General features: G+C 48.0%; 1 protein-coding gene across 1 annotated transcript in view; it reads right to left on the bottom strand.

The window, feature by feature from the left end:
• The window catches only part of LOC140391997 (rho guanine nucleotide exchange factor 17-like), a 570574-nt gene that overhangs the window by 46797 nt on the left and 499938 nt on the right, over positions 1–23839 (bottom strand). The window contains exons 12-14 of the mRNA XM_072477120.1: positions 13581–13654; positions 2304–2497; positions 408–658 (exon numbers count right to left, since the gene is read on the bottom strand). Coding sequence (XP_072333221.1) covers positions 408–658; positions 2304–2497; positions 13581–13654 — 519 coding nt within the window. The remainder of the gene's footprint in view (positions 1–407; positions 659–2303; positions 2498–13580; positions 13655–23839) is intronic.

Here is a 23839-nt window from a genome sequence, read left to right as displayed (position 1 = left end):
ATTTACTGCATGGAAACAGGCCCTTCGGCCCAGCTTGTCCATGCCGCCCAGTTTCTATCATTAATTCATGTTTGAATAATGGAGAACAGCATCAGGTGATCTGGTAATCCCTGTCGTCAGCTGAATTAACTAATTCTAGTCAGAACAGTCTCAGTTTAGATTGGCCTGGACAGGAAAGGCTACGAGGTTTGCAGATGGCCCTGAGGCAGGGTACCACGGGGCTCTCCGTATCCACAGAACCGCAGCATCAGCCAATACATCAACATAGAAGGTGCAGAGAGAGAAAACTGGAATGAAAATTCATAAAGAAAAAACAAATCATTTGGAAGCCTCAGATTTTTTGCTGCACTGATAGAATAAAATACACGAGGCAATCGGAAAATGAGAATGGTTCAGGTCCGACTTACTCCCTGTACTCGAGGAGATGGTGGATCTGCTGGCCTGACTCCTCAGTGTGCCTGATGGACTTGGGGATGACTCATCATCTTCAGTGTCATCGCTGTCGAAGGGGTTCAAGCTTCTGTTTCCACTTTCAGTCAATTCTCCCAGTGACTGTGCAGAGTTTGAAATGGAGATATGGAAAGGTTGCTGCGAACTAGGTTCTTCCAAGGAGACTGCATTAGTTCGGTGTGGGCTCAGAAGCAACTCCGACCTGTCTCTGATAACACAGCAAAGAGCAAACAAAAATCACCATTCATTCCTTGTATCATCTTCCCTCTGCTGGCTTCCCCCTCAGTCACAACCATGAATACAGACAGTCACTCTTAAAATAGCATGTAGATGGGAAATGGAAGGGGTGAGGGGCAAGGAGAGATCTTCGATGGACTCCAGAAGTAATGGCACAGGAGTGGGAAGGGAAGCCAGGAGATTCTCTGGCACTCACTGAATAAATTAGAATGGGGTCAGGCCAGGGCAGTCTCACTGAGCTGGACAACAAAGAGCTGTCAGAAAAGGTTAATGTAGTTAAATGTTTCAGATGAAACAGGATAAGGAGAGCGAGTGGACCAAAGTCACAGTCACATAGATGTCATGATGTGGAGATGCCGGTGTTGGACTGGGGTGGGCACAGTATGAAGTCTTACAACACCAGGTTCAAGTCCAACAGGTTTATTTGGAATCACTCATCTGATGAAGGAGCTACGCTCCGAAAGCTCGTGATTTGAAATAAACCTGTTGGACTTTAACCTGGTATTGCAAGACATAGGATATCATCCATGACTCTGATAAGACTGTTTCAGATCTGTAGTTTGGGTGGAAAGCTGATTGGAAAGGTTCAAATTTTGAGTTATGGAAACGATAGGGAGAGGTTTGGGTGGTAACAACACCTCCAAGGACTTTGTAAAGGAAAGCGAGGTTGGACTGGAGAGGTAGTTTACAAGTGCAGTGGGGTCTTAGCTCCATGTGTGCAACACCACAGTGAATGGTTTTGGAGGAGATTACAAGGTTGGTAAAGTCGCCATAGTCCCAGATGACCTGCTCTCCCCTTTGAGCGGGAGAGTTGACTGGTAGTGATTTAACCTGAAGATCACCACACCTCAGGCGAGGGGCAAGGTTGAGAAGGCAGGGCCTTCATGAATAATGTCGCCAAGTAACTGGTTTACAGGATGCAGAGTCTCAGCAGTAATTTGCCAAAGAAAATATATCAGCATTTCATGAGAGCTGCAGCTCCACTGTCCCAGCTTGGGTTCAAGTCGAGTGGTTAAGACCTGCAGAGATCACACAGCTTTCAGGAGCGGATGAGAACAGAGGTATGCGTCTACCTCCAAGGAAAACTGTTTGAAATGGTGGGATCTGGAACTTGAGACATATTTTCTTCTATGGGTGCACAGTTAACTTTATATATGCTATTTATATCATACATTTTGCACACACCACAGTTAAGAACGTGTAACAGCTCCAATACAGAAGATTTAACAAGCACATTCCAGATATTAACAAGTAGTTAACAAGCTCTTAATAAGTCTCTTTTGTATTTATTTCAGTGTTTACATACGAGCACTGAATGGAGGAGAGGAAAGGAAATCGCCTGTAAACAAGAACGCAATTTTAAAGGAATTTACTAAACCAAATGGATTTTTTCATAGTTTATGCAACCGCACTTTTTTTTTAATGGTTTCCACCATGAGGCATTTATGTTCTCCATATACTCCTGTTCACTAGGCATTTGTGAGCCAAACACTACAGGTAATGAAGTACTTGGCTATAATGGTTGTTCAAAATTGATTATTTTTACAATTTGTAAGTTCTTCCAAGGTTACCAACTCTCAGACAATGAGTGAATGGTTAAGTGCATAAATCCCCACCTGGAAGTGCCACTGAGGCCTGGCACAGAGGCTATGCAGATAATCCTTGCGGAGCACACTGCGATACAGGCTTCCACAGTGGGCACTGGCTTGATGCTTAGCAGGCAGACCTGTCCAACATATCCATCACTATTGCAGACCCAAACCTCATGGGCGTTATCTGGTCCACCATGGCTTGGAGACGCACAGGAGAACTGAAAACAGCACAGCATTGACAGTTAGTATAGTATCTCTTTCACCACCTAGTTTCGCTGAACTCTACCTTACTGAATGAACATCAGATTTCCCACAGATAGGACACAGTAGAGCTAATCTCCTGAGCATTAAGGTTCTCATTCTGACAGAAATGTTTGCTTGAGGCTTTCTTCACCTTACAATTTCCCAAAGTATCAATTCAAGTGAAAGAATGTTCCCTAAATTTAAACAGTTTACACCAGGAATAACTCTGTTCTCCCAACGGGCTATACAAAAACCAAGCGGTAGATCTGTGCACAATGTGGAGAATTTTAGAATGAAGGCACATGGGAGTGAGAAATTGTGGCGATCAATGAAGAGAAGAAGAACAAGACATTGTATTGGATAGCATAGGCTGGCAGACGAGGTATTTATGTTGTGCGAGAGGCTGTTCAGGACAGCATTAAAGAAGTCAACCCAGAAGATTGTAAAGGCTTGGCAGTGGGTTTCACTGTTTAGAGCATAGTACATTACAGCGCAGTACAGGTCCTTCGGCCCTCGATGTTGTGCCGACCTGTGAAACCACTCTAAAGCCCATCTACACTATTCCCTTATCGTCCATATGTCTATCCAATGACCATTTGAATGCCCTTAGTGTTGGCGAGTCCACTACTGTTGCAGGCATTCCACACCCTTACTACTCTCTGAGTAAAGAACCTACCTCTGACATCTGTCCTATATCTATCTCCCCTCAATTTAAAGCTATGTCCCCTCGTGCTAGACATCACCATCCAAGGAAAAAGGCTCTCACTGTCCACCCTATCCAATCCTCTGATCATCTTGTATGCCTCAATTAAGTCACCTCTTAACCTTCTTCTCTCTAATGAAAACAGTCTCAAGTCCCTCAGCCTTTCCTCATAAGATCTTCCCCTCCATACCAGGCAACATTCTGGTAAATCTCCTCTGCACCCTTTCCAATGCTTCCACATCCTTCCTATAATCCAGCGACCAGAATTGCACACAATACTCCAAATGCGGACGCACCAGAGTTTTGTACAGCTGCAACATATGACCTCATGGCTCCGAAATTCAATCCCTCTACCAATAAAAGCTAACACACCGTACGCCTTCTTAACAACCCTCTCAACCTGGGTGGCAACTTTCAGGGATCTATGTACATGGACACCGAGATCTCTCTGCTCATCCACACTGCCAAGAATCTTACCATTAGCCCAGTACTCTGTCTTCCTGTTATTCCTTCCAAAATGAATCACCTCACACTTTTCTGCATTAAACCCCATTTGCCACCTCTCAGCCCAGCGCTGCAGCTTATCTATGTCCCTCTGTAACTTGTAACATCCTTCCGCGCTGTCCACAACTCCACCGACTTTAGTGTCATCTGCATATTTCCTCACCCATCCTTCTACTCCCTCCTCCAGGTCATTTATAAAAATGACAAACAGCAGTGGCCCCAAAACAGATCCTTGTGGTACACCACTAGTAACTGGACTCCAGTCTGAACATTTCCCATCAACCACCACCCTTTGTCTTCTTCCAGCTAGCCAATTTCTGATCCAAACTGCTAAATCACCCTGAATCCCATGCCCCCGTATTTTCTGCAGTAGCCTACCGTGGGGAATCTTATCAAACGCTTTACTGAAATCCATATACACCACATCAACTGCTTTACCCTCATCCACCTGCTTGGTCACCTTCTCAAAGAACTCTATAAGGTTTGTGAGGCATGACCTACCCTTCACAAAACCGTGTTGACTATCTCTAATCAAATTATTCTTTTCCAGATGATTATACATCCTATCTCTTATAAACCTTTCCAAGACTTTGCCCACAACAGAAGTAAGGCTCACTGGTCTATAGTTACCGGGGTTGTCTCTACTCCCCTTCTTGAACAAGTGGACATTTGCCTATCCTCCAGTCTTCTGGCACTATTCCTGTAGACAAGGATGACTTAAAGATCAAAGCGAAAGGCTCAGCAATCCCCTCCCTAGCTTCCCAGAGAATCCTAGGATAAATCCCATCCGGCCCAGGTGACTTACCTATTTTCACACTTTCCAGAATTGCTAACACCTCCTGCTTATGAACCTCAAGCCCTTCTAGTCTAGTGGCCTGAATCTCAGTATTCTCCTCGACAACATTATCTTTTTCCTGTGTGAATACTGACAAAAAATATTCATTTAGCACCTCTCCTATCTCCTCGGACTCCACGCACAACTTTCCACTACTGTCCTTGACTGGCCCTACTCTTACCCTAGTCATTCTTTTATTCCTGACATATCAATAGAAAGCTTTAGGGTTATCCTTCATCCTACCTGCCGAAGACTTCTCATGTCCCCGCCTGGCTCTTCTTAGCTCTCTCTTTAGGTCCTTCCTAGCTAACTTGTAACTCTTGAGCGTCCTAACTGAACCTTCATGTCTCATCTTTACATAAGCCTCCTTCTTCCTCTTGACAAGTGTTTCGACTGCTTTAGTAAATCACGGTTCACTCGCTCGACCACTTCCTCCCTGCCTGACAGGTACATACTTATCAAGGACACGCAGTAGCTGTTCCATGAACAAGCTCCACATTTCCATTGTGCCCATCCCCTGCAGTTTTCCTCTCCATCCGATGCATCCTAAGTCTTGCCTCATCGCATCATAATTGCCTTTCCCCCAGATATAACTCTTGCCCGGCGGTATATTCCTATCCCTTTCCATCACTAAAGTAAACGTAATCAAATTCTGGTCACTATCACCAAAGTGCTCACCTACCTCCAAATCTATCACCTGTCCTGGTTCATTACCCAGTACCAAATCCAATATGCCCTCGCCTCTCGTTGGCCTATCTACATACTGTGTCAGGAAACCCTCCTGCACACATTGGACAAAAACGGACCCATCTAAAGTACTCGAACTATAGCGTTTCCAGTCAATATTTGGAAAGCTGAAGTCCCCCATAACAACTACCTTGTTGCTTTCGCTCCTATCCAGAATCATCTTTGCAATCCTTTCCTCTACATCTCTGGAGCTTTTCAGAGGCCTATAGAAAACCCCTAACAGGGTGACCTCTCTTTTCCTGTTTCTAACCTCAGCCCATACTACCTCAGTAGACAGGTCCTCATCAAACATCCTTTCTGCCACCGTAATGCTGTCCTTGACTAACAATGCCACCCCACCCCCTCTTTTACCAACTTCCCTGAGCTTACTGAAATATCTAAACCCCGGCACCTGCAACAACCATTCCTGTCCCTGCTCTATCCGTGTCTCCGAAATGGTCACAACATCGAAGTCCCAGGTACCAACCCATGCCGCAAGTTCACCCACCTTATTCCGGATGCTCCTGGCATTGAAGAAGTCACACTTTAAACCACGTTCCTGCCTGCCGGTACACTCCTGCAACTTTGAAACCTTACTCATGACCTCACTACTCTCAACCTCCTGTATACTGGAGCTACAATTCAGGTTCCCAATCCCCTTCTGAACTAGTTTAAACCCTCCCGAAGAGCATTAGCAAATTTCCCCTCCAGGATATTGGTACCCCTCTGGTCCAGATGTAGACCATCCCGTTTGTAAAGGTCCCACCGACCCCAGAATGAACCCCAATAATCCAGAAATCTGAAACCCTCCCTCCTGCACCATCCCTGGAGCCACGTGTTCAACTCCTCTCTTTCCCTATTCCTCGTCTCGCTAACACGTGGCACGGGTAACAACCCAGAGATAATAACTCTGTTTGTCCTAGATCTAAGTTTCCACCCTAGCTCCCTGAATTCCTGCCTTACGTCCCTATCCCTTTTCCTACCTATGTCGTTGGTACCTATGGGGACCACGACTTGTGGCTGCTCCCCCTTCCCCTTAAGGATCCCGAAAACAGGATCCGTGGGGCGAGCCAGGGTAGATTTTGAAAGCTGAATTGGCAGTCTCAATGATAATCTAGCCCTGGTTGGAAGCCCAGATGATATTAAAGTTGGGTTCGACTTGTGAAAGCATTACAGGGAGCTCCTCCCACATTCGGTCAAAGCCTCCAAGCTACAGCGCCAGCCACTGGCTGTCCAGTGGATGGGCTGCCCCTCCACAATAACTGGCACGCTGGCCAGTAGTGAGAAACTGTGGCCCTGTCCACCTCTCGTCCCATCTCTGCAACCCATTTAAAAATTCTCCCCTCATCTCTTTTAATGCGCCTGAGACCACTGTGACACTGCAGTCTCTCCATCGTACATCTTTTCTCAGCACTTTGTCCAACACGGTTAAAATATTTCCTTCATTTGTCTCTCCTCACATTCCATTTTGACTGCACCTGATGTACTCCAAGGTTTCATCGTTGGAATCCAGCTGTTCTTCATGTGTGCTATCTCTAGCACAGCCTGGCAGCTGTGGCCATTTTTACTGTTAATTTTTTATTTAAATCTCTTCAGAAGTTATCTCAATCTTGAGGCGCCCTCTCTCTCCCTTCTGCCTGCATCTGCAGTGCATACCTCTCTGACTGTGATGCTGGTGATCCGTGAGTGCTGGATGGCCTCCTGTTGGCCTTCCACCCTCGGGATAGGGATCATGATGGTTACTTAAATTGGGCGCAATCTCAAAATTCACCCTCTGGATCCCGATGCCGGCAGGGGTGGGTTCTCGACCTGCATTTCCTCCCGGGGGAGGGATTGGGGCACACAACAAAAAGTCAACCCGGGGAGCCAGAGGTTGAGGCAGTTGAGGAGGTGATCTCGGAGACAAAGAAATATGCGGAGAAAGAGATGAGGGTGGGAGGGAGGATAAAGGTAGAGCTTGTGGAGGAGTTCAGAACGATGATGGAGCAACATAAAGGAGAGAGGCCAGATTGATTAATTATAGATGTGGAAGGTCAAACAACTCATTTGGTTCATCCTTCCACAGAAATCTACAAATTCTGCCCCCGCCCCTCCCACACATCTCAACTAACTACCTCCGAATGATTACAAAGTTTTTCTTCCATTTTACCTGGAAAACCAGCCACTAGTTAATCTTTAACTGAAGATATTTATCCTGAACTTGCCACTTAAAATTTACCTATGCTCTTTTAAACTGATATGGCAAATTACTTTGAACTCCGACGCAGATTAAACTTTTGTTCACGTTTTCTACCCCAGAGGCAATGAGCTGAACCCTTCCAATCGGTGTGATGTTCCGGTCCCTCCGACAGCGACTCCTGGTGGTGGGACGGGTGAGAGACGCAAAACGGCGTATACATCGGCGGGACCGGAAGATCCTGCCGTCGACCAATGGCAAGCCGCCTCTGCTGCGTCGACCAATGACAAATACGCCTAATAAGCTGCGTCGACCAATGACTAACACGCCTAATAATCGGGCTGGATTCTTCGGCCACACCCGGCGCAAGATCGCCATGGACGGGATGGGGACCATGGAAAAGTCTGCTGACCTCGGGTGGGAATTTCCGGTCGGGTGCAGCCAAAGAATCTCCCCCACTGCTTGAGTGACTGAAGAAAGTTTACACTTTTTAACAAGCCCACGACTTTGCGACTATATAAACCTCTGAAAGTTTATTTCTGTACTTCTCACAATGTGAATGCCATAAAATATAATCAGAAAGACACCCACTGCATATTTGGAAAAGCTTTAAATAAAAAAAATATTCTTTCCATTACTGTGGAGAATCACTGTGCATGCCTCAAAGGATTACAGATGCATATGCCTGAAATATTAATCGTATATTACCAAATTGCCACCTCAGGCTTTAGTGCATGCTAAAAACCAGGGATTCAGAGCGTCCTGACAAAAACATTTTGAAGCTATCAGAGGCAGTGTGACTTATCTCCAGTGTGTTCAGTGATATTTGCTGACATAACCTCGACAATATGTCAGACTCTGCTCATTTCTGTTAGATACATCTCCAGGAAGCTCCTCTTTCCAGCAATGATGTCAGTGTGTACAACCAAGCTCTTTCAACAGTCTATGGCATAGATGGTTTGCCAGCAGGGAAAGCCAAACTATGTTCGACTTTATTAATTTCTTTTCATCTGAGGAAAACTGAAATTTGGTTTGATTTCCCTTGAGGTTAGATGTTTGTGGGTGATCCAATTTGAGTTTTCATCTCCTCTGCTGGGGGGAAATCCAGAACAAGTAGACATAATCTTAAAATTAGAGCTCAGCCATTTAGGAGAGAAATTAAGAAGCACTTTATTACACAAAGGGGTTGGAAATACAAACGTGCTGAAACTCTCCCCGCAAAAGGCAGTGGATGCTGCTTCAATTGAAATTTTCAAGATTGGGATCGATATATCTTTTGTTAGTTCTGGGTATTAAGGCTTATGGGACAAAGACCGTAAACAGTACTGACGGATAGATCAGCAATGATGTAATTGAATAGTGGAACAGGCTCGATCAGCTAAATAATCTTCTCCTGTTCCTATCTACCCGTAATTTAAAAAAATCTTTCCTCACTTAAAGATGTTGACTCATGATTGGGTACAATTTTACTGATGTCAGCGACCACAGCAGATTACAGCACTGAAGGAACCCATTCGGCACATCATATATATGACAGTTCTTTGCACCCAAGTTCACACCCTTCCTATGTTAGCCTGAAATAAGTCTGAAGTGATCATTGGACTGAGCATGGTGATACAATTCAGCCCAATCCTGCTCCCGTCCAACTTCCTGCCATTCCAATTCTCTTCCCACACTTAGTGATGCACTAAGGCAGTGTTTTTCAAACTCCCCCCCCCCCCCCCCGCCCCCGACCTACATTTCCAACCGCCTGACCTTCATGACCCACACTGGCCGACCTTCGCGACACACGCCACATTTGCTTATCTTTAATGAGAAAGGGGCGCCTCACAATCTCACTCCAATCAGGTTCACAGGTGGAGAGGGCAAATGTGAATAGCAGTTGCAGTCTTCAGCCAGTTCCTTTGTGCCGTCTTCATTTTTGTCAGAATGGAAAATCCAACCTAGCACATGTAGGTAGTCATGAAGGGCAATAGCAACAAAATGCTTGTTTTACTCAGCACTGGATACTCCTGGGTGATGTTACTCCAGAATGCTGACAGCCTCATGGGCTTTTGTTGTGTTTTTTTTTTGGTGGAGGATATGGGCGCGGTGTCGCAGATTGGTGGAAGTGCGCGGGCGCAGGGTTGCTGATTGGCGGAGGTGCGCAGGCGTGGGATGGCAGATTGGTGGAAGTGCGTGGGCGCGGGGTCGCTGATTGGTGGAGGTACGCGGGGTCACTGATTGGTGGAGGTAGGCAGGCGCCGGGTCGCTGATTGGTGAAGGTGCGCAGGCGCGAGATCGCTAATTGGTGGAGGTACACAGGATCGCTGATTGGTTGTCGTGCGCGGGCGCGGGAGGGGCCCTGGGGACAGCAAGATGGCGACCGCGGAGCCGGCAACAGTGGCTGAGCCGGTGAGGGAAGCGGCAGGTCGAGCGGAGCACGGCTGGCGATGGTGCGCGCGCGGGGGGAAGAAGCGGGAACTGAGCTGAGCTGTCCCATGGCCACAGTGTACTGGCGGGATCAGTGCGGCCTGTACCGGTTCGATGGGCAGCCACTCAGGTGGGAATTGCAGCTGGTTGAGGAGGCCTGGCCGAGCCCGGGGCCTAGCGGCGGTGTCAGGCTTTGTCCTGGGCCCCGGAGTGACCGGTATCCAGGCTCTTGGCCGGGTTACCTGTTGTGTTTTTAATGTGCTGTTACACAGATGTAGCTGCATAGTCCTTTCATTTGGAGTCAGCTGTAAGGTTATAACTGACTCTGGGGTCTTAATCTCAAAAGGAACTTTTCATCCATCATTTCTCTTTCAAGATCTGAAACCTTTCCTCTCATTTGCCACTGCTTCTCTGCATATAACACACATGGGCTTTGCATCCTTATTTGCATTGGTGCAATTGACAAATCCATACCTCAATAAATCATCTTTGTACTGCTTAAGTTTCTTCTTTGTAGGAGGGCAAGGTGTCAGAGATATACCGAGAGATGAGAGAAGAGGGGGAGGAGCTGGTGGGCGAACTAAAAGGAAAGTGGGAAGAAGAGCTCGGGGAGGAGATAGAGGAGGGTATGTGGGCTGATGCCCTAAGCAGGGTAAATTCCTCTTCCTCATGCGCCAGGCTTAGCCTGATTCAATTTAAGGTGCTACATAGAGCACACATAATGGGAGAAAGGTTGAGCAGGTTCTTCGGAGTGGAGGACAAGTGTGGGAGGTGCGGCGGAAGCCCGGCAAACCACACACATATGTTTTGGTTGTGCCCGGCACTGGAGGGGTATTGGAGGGGAGTGACGGGAGTGATTTCGCAGGTGGTGAAGGTCCGGGTCAAACCAGGCTGGGGGTTAGCTTTATTTGGAGTTGCGGGTGAGCCGGGAGTGCAGGAGGCGAGAGAGGCCGATGTTGTGGCCTTTGCGTCCCTAGTAGCCCGGCGTAGGATTTTACTCATGTGGAAGGAAGCGAAACCCCCCGGACTGGAGGCCTGGATAAACGATATGGCGGGGTTCATAAAACTGGAGCAGATGAAGTTTGCGCTGAGAGGATCGGCTCAAGGGTTCACCAGGCGGTGGCAGCCATTCCTCGACTACCTAGGGGAACGCTAGAGGGAAGATAGATGACCAGCAGCAGCAACCCAGGGGGGAGGGGGGGGGGGGGGGGCGGGGGAAAGTTTTATTTTATGTTAAATGATTAGTTTACCATGTTGGTTAGTTACTTGTTATTAGACTGTGGTTACTATGTTACATGTACTGTTAAATTTTCTTTTTCTTATGTTTGATGTGTAAGGGGAAAAGAATTGTGATGGAAAAGTTTTCAATAAAATATATATATTTTTTTAAGTTTCTTCTTTGTAGGCCGTTAACCAGAGGCCCTGGAGCTCTGTACAGGCTAACACTAGCACTGCTCTGTCCTGGATTCTGCTGAGCAGCTCTCTCCAGCAGATTCAGATGTCAGATCCTGGCCAGTAGATACTCTGTCTATTTGTGTCTCTGGCCGTCTCTTTCTTGTACGAAAGCGATTCATTTTCACAGCCCTCTCACCTTGCATGCCAGCTGCTAGAAAATGGAAGAAGCACTGCTCCATGATTTGGTGCTTGACATCAAGTGTACGTGCAGGATGCGCTGACCTACTCAATGCTGCCTCTTATGGTTGGAAGACTGCACACAACCTAATTTCATTCTCAGTTAAAAGGTGGCAGTGGTCGCCATTCTCAATAAGAATGTGGGTGGCGGCCATTGGGTGCTTCTCCCGCGATCGGGACCACCACGGGAACGCCGCGACCGATCGCTCCGTGATCCTCCTGACACCTGCCTGCGACCCGCACTTTGAAAAACCCTGCACTAAGGAAACCTTTCTTCCGTTTCTGTATCTGGTAATTCCAGGAACAGGGCGCGAGTCTGTTGCTAGTGGTTTATAGTATGAGGGGCGCCACTCCACATCAAGCATGACTGAATGAAAAAATAGTCTCTCTCGCTCTTACTGCCAACCAATGGCGTGTGGGAAGGATTTGCAGGTTGACACACTCAATTATGAACACATTATGAAAACACCTTCCTTGACCTTCAAGTTCTGGGGTGAGGCTCGAACCCGGTCAAGCTCAGAGGTAGGGATGCTACCCACTGCGCCACAAGACCTCCTAACTTCCAGGCATGGGTCACTTAATATTGATAAGGAGTGAAAGCGCCCCGTTTTCTTCCCCCCCCCATTTCTAAGAATCAAATGTTCCATTATTCCCAAAAATATTCCCCAGTCTGAACTTTTATTGGTTACCTTGGATAATGATTTTATTTTAATTATGATATGACCATTATTATAGCTTCTTACTAGACAGTGAGCTGAAACTTTAATCTTGGCAGACATCTTGCAAGCCACCCTCGAGTAGTGAAGGTGATCACAAACTACTAATGACAGCATGGGATCAACATTACACTGTGAAAGTCAAGGGCAGCAGGTGCATGGGAAAACCAACACCTCAAACCTTCCCACAAAGTAACACACTTCTCTCGCTTGGATGCAGATCACTGTTCCTTCACTGTCACAAAGTCAAAATCCTGGAACTCCCTACTTAACTGCATCATAGGAGTACCTTCACCACACGAACTGCCGTGACCATAAGACGATTCGGCCCATCGAGTCTGCTCCGCCATTCAATGAGACCGTGACTGATCTGAAATGATCCGGCAGGATTCTCCGGTCTCCCAGCCGTGCATTCCTCGGCGGCACGCCGTTTGCTGGTGGCTACATTCTTTGCTTCCACTGTTGTCAATGGGAATTCCATGCTGCGAGAATCCTGCTGCCAGCGAGTGGCCAGAGAATTCCAGCCCTCGACAAATTTTCTTACCCCCATAACCCTCGATTCCTTTACTGATTAAAAGTGTTTCAAGAAGCTGGCACAGCTCCAACTTCTCAAGGGAACTATGGACAGGCAATAAATGCCGGCTTTGCTGACATCATTGATGGCCTGAGAATGAATTTTTAAAAATAGTTCCTCATAGACAATTTTATCCGCCAAAGGTTCAGCTGCTCCCCTCCACAGGTAGCAAGGGTGGCTGTCCAAAGACAACGGCGTCCATTTTAAAGTATTCACCTCAGCTCGCCGTCACACCAAAGGGACCTGACTGGAACGTTTACAAATCAGCCTGAACAGAAAGCCTCTGAGAGCATACCGCCAGTTCAACGTAGTGACTAAGAGGATCAGGACTAGAAACGGCTTAAAAATGATAAGCTTTGAATTTATTTAACTTTCCTTCTGGGGTTTGGAGGAACAGAAGTTCTATGAGGTTTCAGCACATCTCTCACATTCTAATGCAGGATTCTGTATAATGGACGGCAAGTCTTGCACTTCTCGTACTTCGTGTCTCTCTCTTTCTCTTGCACACTAGCTATGCTCAGTTGTCACCTAAGCTTAGTTTCCAATATTTTCTCAATACGATAAAGCAAGGTAGGCTACAAATTACTGCCAGTGAGGTTGGAGTATAAATATCTGACAGACTGGTATCAAGTTTCTACATCCACTAGTTTAATGAAAGAATTAATATAAGTGGAGAAAGGAATTTGCCACACCACATTAGGTATGCCTCCCATAATATCACTAGCAGTCATTTCCTAACTTGGCTTTTGTAATTAAGACTGAGACAATAAACTACAGTACCTGCATACCACTTCGTGTCTTCATGATGGGAATGGCCTTAAGGAATTCTGGATCCCAGTGATCTTTGTTCAAAGCTGTAAAATAAATTTTAAAAACAAGCTTAAGGCTCTGCACCGATCATCTGGGGAAGAAATGCATGTGGCTGATATTTTACAATTAAAATAATCTTTATTTTCCCCCACCCTCAATCACCGAATTCAAAAAGGAATGAAGAAGCACCAGTTCAGGAACAAGCTAACAAAATAAATGTCCCTGCTTCTGTCAAATCACCAAAGTGAAGCAAAATACAGGAATACACAAGGCAGTCTGGATTGCGCAAAGAATCGATTCAACTTCTCAGAGATTGGCCGAAAACCCCCGGATCAGACAGACTCCCATAGAAGCATGTCCTGCTACCAGCTAGCAATCACTGCAAGACCATGATAGGATCAAGATAAAGAACAAACCACGGAAAATCTATGCCAAAATCTTTCCACTTGAAATATTGGAGGTCTTCAAGCACTTTGACCACGGCTGCCTGTAATGATGGATGTCAGAGACTTCATTAGTGGGCAACAAAGGATTTATTTTGCAAGGATTTACAAGAACAGCAGCATGTCTGCAGCTAGTTCTGGAATGTCTCTGACTTAGAGAATTGCGCCCACTGCACTGGGGTGATTCCCCACTCTGAGTCTGTTTGGTCACCGAGGCCAGGTGACCCTTACTCTGCTGTGTTGCCCTTAAAGGGGCAATGGCCACACTGCCCCGCTTCTACTAACAACCTCACCTACACAATGGTGGCAGCACCAGGACTTTACTCGATCCTGTGAGCAGAGGTTGGCACTTCATCAAGACCACAATGACTCCAGGTAAGATCGAAAGTCTCTGCTTGAAGGCTGCCCTCCTCAAACTACAGAGAAATGTAAAATCGGCCCCAGCTCATTTACTGTTGAGACGTGCCAAAGCTGAAACGCCAAATGTGAGGCGAATGATCTCCAGCTTCAAGCACTTTCATGTACATTCACAAATCTTAATGTAGAAAGTTGTTACAACAGCAGCCTGTGGATTTCCTTTTTAGGGTGCAATACAAACAAAAGCTTTAGAGCCCTGTTACACTTCCCAGACCTATAGTGTAGGCTTCAAGATCCGCAACATTCAAGTTAAGATGTACAAGTGCAAAGAAGAAAACTGAACAAAAAGTTAGAGTGGTAGTTTTTTATTCCGTTGCAAAAAACAGCCCCTTTTGGGATATCAATGAGAAATAATGCTAACAAGATTGATAAAGTAACTAAAAGTGTGTTTTATGTGCTGTAAAATCCAAATTGCAACAAGACTCCTGTTTAATATTCTTTATTTTGGGGATTGTAAAGAACTGAGTCTTTGCCATTTCACTTTTTAAGAATGCGCTGGCTGCATGTAAAAAAAATAATTCTTCAGGCATTACACAACGGCAGAATTGTGTGCATTTCAAAAGCTGGAGTCAGTCAAGGACAAAAGTACAAATGCAGGCCCATACTTCAGATACTATCTCCTTAATCCTAATTAAACAGTACAGGTGGATCAGATTACGTGCACTGGAATTATGTTTGACATATGATACGACACTCATGCTCTGGTGATGTCTGCTGGCAATAAGTCGGATTGCCCAAGCAAGCCAATGCTGCCTGCAGCTTTGCTGAGTTATTATCCCTCACCTCCTCTGAGCATTATGCATGAAGTAGTTTGTAATGCAGTTTTAGGCTTGCCAGTGCTGGAGGATTTTGTGGATTTGCCCCCTAATGGAGCAAGGTTCAATATACCGCAGCATATAGCAGCAAATGTTAAATGGCTTAACATTTTGGTTCCTGAGCAGTGCCCGCTGCCTGGAGATCTTGCCAGCCAGCATAAGTGTCTGTTCTGACAGCTCCAAAATGATGACAAAACGGTGCTCTGGATACCTGTGTCTAGATGTCTAGCTGATGCTTTCAGTGGTGTGATTGAATCAGAGAGATTTATTTTTTCCACAAACCTCTTGGAAGAAGTCCTGAAGGCAGGAAAGCAAAACACTTCCAAAATTTCCCACTGGGGGTATGTCAGAAAATGGGATGGGCATATTATAGCAAGGTGCAAACGACAGGGTATGTATGTGTGAGACAAATTCTTGTCGATTGCAGTATGGTTCTGCGGTACACACGGAAGACCGATCGCAAAATTGAAATATATATATTTTTTTGTTTGGGCCAGACATCGCGGGGTCCAAAGGCCTGCAGCAGTAAAATCTCGCCTTCCCATGAAGCAGCCTGACCAATCCGAGTGGGAATGGCAATGGGATCTGGCCTAATCCATTCAAATGATCCTTCGGGTCAAGTGTGGAGGAGAAGCTCCTGGTCCGCTGAATTCTGAGTGTCCCGAAAGACACTTGGGAGACTATGGACTGGATTCTCCGGCTACGACTGCAGGGTCCGCCTGGTCTGACGACCAAAATGGCGGTGCCGCCCCCGCACCGATGCTTCGCCCTGTGGGGGGGCTGGCAACCGTTCCACATTACTTGCCAATACGGACGCAGAATTGGCAGGTCAGAGGCCGCACATGGGCATGCCAGCGTCCTATGGCGGCCGCGCCTAACAGCATGGCGCCGGCTGCGCGAGGACCCGGCCTGCCAAAACTGCTCCCCTGTAACCACCCTCGCCAAACCAGCCCCGGACAATCCCCCATCAGTCCCTCCAGCCCCCGACACTGTCTGCATCCGACATGCTGGGTTCATGCACACTTGGGACCACACGTGGCCTGCACCGTCGGGAGTTTGGACCATTGGTGGCGGGAGTGTCACAGATGGGCCGGCCGATGATCCGCCAACGGTGTTGAAACAGCGCATGCGCGTCATGATAATGCCGGTGTGGAGGGAGCGTTGGGCTACGGAGAATCCAGCCTGCTCCTTGTTAGGTGAACTTCAACATGACCTCCTTCTTTTTGTAATCTAGGCCTCAATTGATAAAGACAAGTGTCCCATATTCTTTTTTCACTATTAACCCGCCCGTCCAACTTCAGAGATCTATGGACAAACACGCCAAGGTCCCTTTGGTTCCTCAGAACTTCCGAGTAAGATGCCGTTCATTGAATACTTCCTTGTCACATTACTCCTTCCAAAGTGTATCACCGTACACTTTTCAGTGGAACTCTCTCCCTAACAGCACTGTGGATGTACCTACACCTCAGGAAATGCAGCAGTTCAAGAAGGCAGCTCACCACCACCGCCTCAAAGGTCATTAGGGATGGGAACTAAATGCTGGCCGAGCCAACAATGCCCACATCGCATGAATTTATAAAAAAAGGAATTGACCTCCATGCAGTACTGCATGCAAAGAAAATGTACTTGGGAGGATTTTCTCTTAGTATATCTTGCTGAACAGTTGCTTTCATAGGCATACCACTGGAATCCAGACATTTTCTGAATTCGTGTCTGTTTAGTGATATATGATCATGGTTGGCAAAGAGTTTATAAACTGTGACATGCAACTAATGTAGATTATCAAAAGAGATTATTGTCTCTTTAAAGTCTGAGTTATGGTAACATTTATAACTGGGACATGATGACACACTAAAGATGGTTTGAGCCAGGAGAATATTATTGACTTGGCATCCAATCATTTTGAAGGCCTTTACATGCCTGAAGGAAACAGGCTGCAAGGGTTAGATAGTGAAAATGGGAATGGCATAGGATGAGAGGGGTTGCTGACTCCAAGTGAATTTTGCTGGCTTGGAGACATTGCAGCAGAATGGAATGAACTTGCTTCTTCCACAAATGTCTGACACCAATCACAAACAGCTTCTTGTTGAGAGGTTGGTCAGTGACGAGTGACAAAATGATCAGAGGGTTAGATAGGGTGGACAGTGAGAGCCTTCTCCCGCGGATGGAAATGGCTAGCACGAGGGGACATAGCCTTAAACTGAGGGGTAATAGATATAGGACAGAGGTCAGGGGTAGGTTCTTTACGCAAAGAGTAGTGAGGCCGTGGAATGCCCTACCTGCTACAGTAGTGAACTCGCCAACATTAAGGGCATTTAAAAGTTTATTGGATAAACATATGGATGATAATGGTATAGTGTAGGTTAGATGGCTTTTGTTTCGGTGCAACATCGTGGGCCGAAGGGCCTGTACTGCGCTGTATTGTTCTATGTTCTATGAGCCAAAACTGCCAATCACACAAAATCTGGAAAGTGACCAAAACAACATCTCAGTTCCAAGAAGCCATGTCTCATCTTTATGCTGCCCCCTTTTACATTGTTCGTACATTTTTTAAAAGCTGGTTTGATCATTCCTCTGAAATTCAAACTTGAACTTTAATATCCATTGCTACCAAAAATGGTGCTCAGAGTAATGAGATCACCTCAGAGAGACATTAATCCTTTGCCCTCTACAGCCGTCAGTCACTGCTGAATTCCAATAGATGCAAATGTGCACAGGTGTGATTGACTCTGCCCATCTCTTGTTAGATTGTTACACCTGTATACAACAGACTTTCAAACATGTTTGAAGAAGAATGTATTGGTGGCACTTTACAGTATTAATGCCAGTATATTTGCAAGATAGACTCAAAACAGAGCACTGTAAATTGGTATGGGGCAGTACCTAGTGAACAAATCCACTCCCTCCAACATGCGCTTGTCAAACAAGAACACCTTCAGGATATTCTCGGGACACCAAGTCGCCACATTGGTGATATGGGGCAGGATTCTCCGTTCGGGAGATTGAGTTTGCCCGCTGGAGTAGAATCGCTTCAGGTCTCCACCGGTTCTAGGAGCGGGGCCGAGAATGTGACTTCCTTTCCTTTACCATGCAAATGTATGCATGGCGGGGAGTTTGTGGGATTCCATCGGAATGCCGATATTGAGCCTGCCTCCCCCGCCAAAACTCAAATCTTGCCCCTCCCCCCACATGACTGTATTAAAATCTCCCCCCATGATCAAGTTATGCGACTCTAAGTCTGGGACCTTACCCAACACCCGCCTCATAAACTCCACATTGTCCCAATTCGGAGCATATACATTCACGAGTACCACCCGTACCCCCTCTAGCTTCCAATTATGTACCTACCCCCTGTGTCTGACACGATTCTCCCTGCCTCGAATGCCACTCGTTTATTTATCAAGATCGCTACCCCCCTGGTCTTTGAGTCCAGCCCTGAGTGGAATACTTGGCCAACCCACCCCTTTCTCAATCTAGTCTGGTCTATAGCCTTTAGGTGTGTCTCTTGTAACATTGCCACTTCCACCTTCAGCCCCCTCAAATGCGCAAACACGCGAGCCCTCTTGAGCGGCCCATTGAACCCTCTAACGTTCCATGGAATCAGCCTGGTCGGGGGAGCTTCCCGCCGCCGACTCGCCATCACCCCCGACCTCCTCAAGTCCCCACTCGGGCATTCGCCATCCCCGACCTCCCATTTGTCCCTTAGTAACCGTTCCTCCCCTGTCAGCAAAGCAGTTCCCCCTGCCCCACTCCCTCCCCTCTGGTAACAGCCCTAGAAACCCAACCCCCCATATCAAGCTCCAGCTTAACACCTGCTCACCCCCACACTATGCCTCCATGAGTCAGCTGATCAAGCTGACTTGATCACGCCCGTCCATGGCACCAAGCAGTCTGTCTCCCCTCTCCCCCCACTTGGACAAACATATTCAAAGCATCACATTCCCCAGTAAACAAACATCAGACAAAACAGTGGAAAAACAACCACAGAAAAAACAACCACAGAAACCACCCCCTCCCCCCAACCAGCTCCCAGTAAGGCAAAGTTAACTTTAGCCATCGAAACAGCCCCTTATTGCACATAACACTACTTATTCAAACCAGCACAAAAGTGATTTTCAACAAATCGCCACTACAATACTCTCCAAGGATTCAGTGTCTTTAGATCACCTCCAGTCTTTTTTCCTTGATGAAAGTCCATACATCGTCTGGTATTTCGAAGTAAAAATCCCGTTCCTCATCTGTGACCCACAGACGGGCTGGGTACAACATCCCGAACTTCACCCCCTTCTTAAAGAGGGACGATTTTGCCCGATTAAACCGCTAAATCCGCGCCCAGGTCTTGATAAATGCGCAGCTCACAATTCTCCCATTTGCTGCTCCGTTCTTTCTTGGATCACCGCAGAACGTGTTCCTTGTCCAGGAATTGGTGAAAACGTACCACCATCGCCCTCGGCGGCCCGTTCGCTCGGGGCTTCTTCACGAGGGCTCTGTGCACTCTATCCACTTCCAGGGGCCGAGGGACCGCCTCAGCCCCCATCAACTTCTCCAGCATGTTCGTCACGTAGGCCCTCGCATCCGATCCCTCACTGCCTTCAGGGAGGCCGATGATTCTCAGATTCTGACTCCTGGACCTGTTCTCCAGCTTCTCCTGCATTCTTTTCTGGCGGTCGTTCATCATCTCCACCTTGGTCTCCAGCACTGTTAGGTATTTCTCGTGCTTGGACACCTTTTTCTCCACTTCCTGGATTGCACGTCCGAAGGTTTCTTGATTCTGCACCACCTGATCAATCGAAGCCTTGATCAGGTCCAGCGTGTCCTTTTTTAAAAACATTTGTTTTTATTCAAAATTTTTCAATAAGTTTTACAAACCACCACAAAAAGAAAAACAACGACAAGAAAACATAGCAATAAAACAGTAAACAACTTAACCATTTAACAAAACAAGGTGGGGTATCTGCCCTTTACAAACAAAATCCATCCACCGCCCAAACCCCCCCTCCCCCTCTGCTTTGTTGCTGCTGCTGACCTCCACCTAATGTTCCGCGAGAAAGTCTAGGAACGGTTGCCACCGCCTGGAGAACCCCTGCAAGGACCCTCGCAAGGCAAACTTTATCCTCTCCAACCTGAGAAATCCCGCCATGTCACTGATCCAAGCCTCTATGCTTGGGGGGTTTTGCGTCCCTCCACATTAACAAGAGCCTTCTCCGGGCTACCAAGGAGGCAAAGGAGATAACTCTGGCCTCTTTCGACTCCTGCACTCCCGGATCGTCTGATACCCCAAATATCGCTATCCCCCAGCTCGGTTTTACCCGAGTATCCAAGACCTTGGACATAGCCTTTGCGAAGCCTTTCCAAAATCCTGTAAGTGCCGGGCATGCCCAGAACATATGGACATGATTTGCTGGGCCCCCTGAACACCTCACACACCTGTCCTCCACCCCAAAGAACTTACTGTCATATGCGTCCGGTGCACCACCTTAAACTGAATCAGGCTCAGCCTGACGCAAGATGAGGAGGAATTGACCCTGCCCAGGGAGTCAGCCCACAGGCCCTCATCCAGCTCCTCCTCCCACTTGCCCTTCAGCTCCTCCACCGAGGTCTCCTCCGCCTCCTGAAGCTCCTGATATATTTCCGATATCTTGCCATCCCCTACCCACACGCCCGAGACCACTCTGTCCTGTATCCTCCGGGAAGGCAGCAGCGGGAATTCCCCCACCTGCTTTTTCACGAATGCCCGAACCTGCATGTACCTAAAGGTATTGCCCGGGGGTAGCCCAAATTTCTCCTCCAGCGCCCTCAGATTAGCAAAAGTCCCATCAATGAACAAGTCCCCCATCCTTTTGATACCCGCCTGTGCCAACTTAGGAATTCCCCGTCTATTCTACCCGGAACTAACCTGTGATTGTTCCGTATCAGGGCCCAGACTGAAGCCCTTGCCTCCCCCCTGTGCCGTCTCCACTGCCCCCAGATCCTCAATGGTGCCGCCACCACCGGGCTCGTGTTATACCGCGTCGGTGGAAGCGGCAACGGTGCTGTTATCAATGCCACCAAGCTAGTATCTTTAGAAGACACCGCTTCCAACCGTTTCCACGCCGCCCCCTCTCCCTCCATTACCCATTTCCGAATCATGGATATATTCGCTGCCCAGTAATAGCTGCAAACGTTCAGCAGCGCCAACCCACCGCCACCCCCGACTGCGCTTCAAGAACAGTCTCTTAACACGCGGGGTCCTGTTTGCCCACACAAATCCCGTAATACTCCTATTTACCCGCTTGAAAAAGGACTTGGGGATGAGAATGGGAAGGCACTGGAAGACGAACAAGAACCTGGGGAGGACCGTCACCTTTACGGACTGCACACTGCCCGCCAGGGAAAGCGGCAGCATGTCCCACCTCTTAAAGTCCTCCTCCATCTGATCCACCAGCCACGCTAAATTGAGCTTGTGCAGGACTCCCCAGCTCTTAGCCACCTGAATGCCCAAGTAATGAAACCTCCTCTCCACCATCTTAAGCGGTAGCTCTCTCAATCTCTTTTCCTGGCCCCTCGCATGTATCATAAAAAGCTCACTTTTTCCAGCTTATACCCCGAAAAGTCTCCAAAATTCCTAAGAATCTGCGTGACCTCCCCCATCCCCTCCACTGGATCCGCAATGTACTGGAGCAGGTCATCCGCATTCACTGAAACACGATGCTCCTCCCCCCCCCCGAACCAACCCCCTCCAGTTTCTGGACTCCCTCAACGCCATGGCCAGCGGCTCAATCGCCAGGGCAAACAGCAGGGGGGGACAAAGGGCACCCCTGCCTTGTCCCTCGATGTAATCTAAAGTATCCCGACCGCAGCCGGTTCGTCGACACACTCGCTCCCGGGACCTGATACAACAATTTGACCCACCCTATGAATTCCTCTCCAAACCCAAATCTGCCTAACACTTCCCACAGGTACTCCCACTCCATCTGATCAAAGGCTTTCTCCGCGTCCATTGCCGCTAAAACTTCTGCACCCCCTCCTTCCGAGGGCGCCATGATCACATTCAGGAGCCTCCGCACTTTCGTATTCAACTGCCTGTCCTTCACAAACCCCGTCTGATCCTCATTGATCACTCCCGGGACACAGTCCTCAATCCTAGTGGCCAAAATCTTGGCCAACAGCTTGGCATCCACATTAAGGAGCGAAATTGGCCTATAGGAGCCACATTGCATGGGTCCTTGAGAATAAGCGAGATCAGAGCCTGCGACATCGTCGGGGGAAGGGTTCCCTTTTCCTTAGCCTCATTGAAAGTCCTCAACAACAGTGGACCCAGCAGCTCCGAGAATTCCCTATAACACTCTATGGGATACCCATCCGGTCCCGGGGCCTTGCCCGCCTGCATACCCCGTAACCCCTTAACCAGTTCCTCCATCTCAATCGGGGCCCCCAATCGCTCTACTCGCCCCTCCTCCACCTGTGGAAACCTCAGCTGGTCCAGGAACTGCCTCATCCCCTCCCCCCCCCTTCCAGGGGTTCTGACTCGCACAATTTGCCATAAAAGTCCTTAAAGATCTCGTTAATCCTTGCTGAGCTCAGCACCGTGTTACCCCCCTATCTCTAATTCCCCCAATCTCCCTGGCCGCCTCTCTCTTCCGCAGCTGATGCGCAGTGTATCCTACTTGCCGTCTCCATATACTCGTACACTGCTCCCCGTACCTTCCTCAACTGGGCCTCAGCCTTCCCCGTGGTTAGCAAGTCAAACTCCGCCTGCAGGCTCCGGCGCTCCTTCAACAACCCCTCCTCAGGGGATTCCGCACACCACCTGTCCACCCTAAGTATCTCCCCCATCAATCTCTCCCTCTCCATCCTATCCCTCTTCTCTCTGTGGGCCCTGACTGAAATTAGCTCCCCTCTGACGACTGCCTTCAGCGCCTCCCAGTTCACACTCACCGAAACCTCCCCATTATCATTGGTCTCCACATAGCTTTGGATACACCTCCAAACCCGCCCACAGACCTCCTCGTCCGCCAGTAGTCCCACGTCCATTCTCCACAGAGGGCGTTGGCCTCTCTCCTCCTCCAGCTCCAACTCCACCCAATGCGCGGCATGGTCCGAGATCGCAAGCGCCGTATACTCCACCCCCTCCACTCTCGGGATTAGCGCCCTACTTACCACGAAAAAAATCAATCCGCGAGTATGCCTTGTGCACATGAGAGAAGAAGGAAAACTCCTTCGCCCTTGGCCTGGCAAATCTCCACGGATCCACTCCCCCCATCTGGTCCATGAACCCCCTCAGGACCTTGGCCGCTGCCGGCCTCTTACCCGATCTCAACCTAGACCGATCCAGTGTCGGGTCCAGGACCGTGTTAAAGTCTCTCCCCCATTACCAAACTGCATGACTCCAGATCCGGAATCCTACTCAACATCCGCTTCATGAACCCTGCATCGTCCCAGTTCGGAGCATACACATTCACTAGCACCACCCGGGCCCCCTGCAACCAGCCACTCACCATAACATATCGACCCCCTTTATCCGCCACAATACCCGCCGCCTCAAATGCCACCCGCTTGCTCATCAAAATTGCGA

The sequence above is a fragment of the Scyliorhinus torazame genome, chromosome 15, assembly GCF_047496885.1.
Source record: "Scyliorhinus torazame isolate Kashiwa2021f chromosome 15, sScyTor2.1, whole genome shotgun sequence".
NCBI lineage: Eukaryota > Metazoa > Chordata > Chondrichthyes > Carcharhiniformes > Scyliorhinidae > Scyliorhinus > Scyliorhinus torazame.
This window is presented reverse-complemented; position numbering and strand designations above follow the sequence as displayed.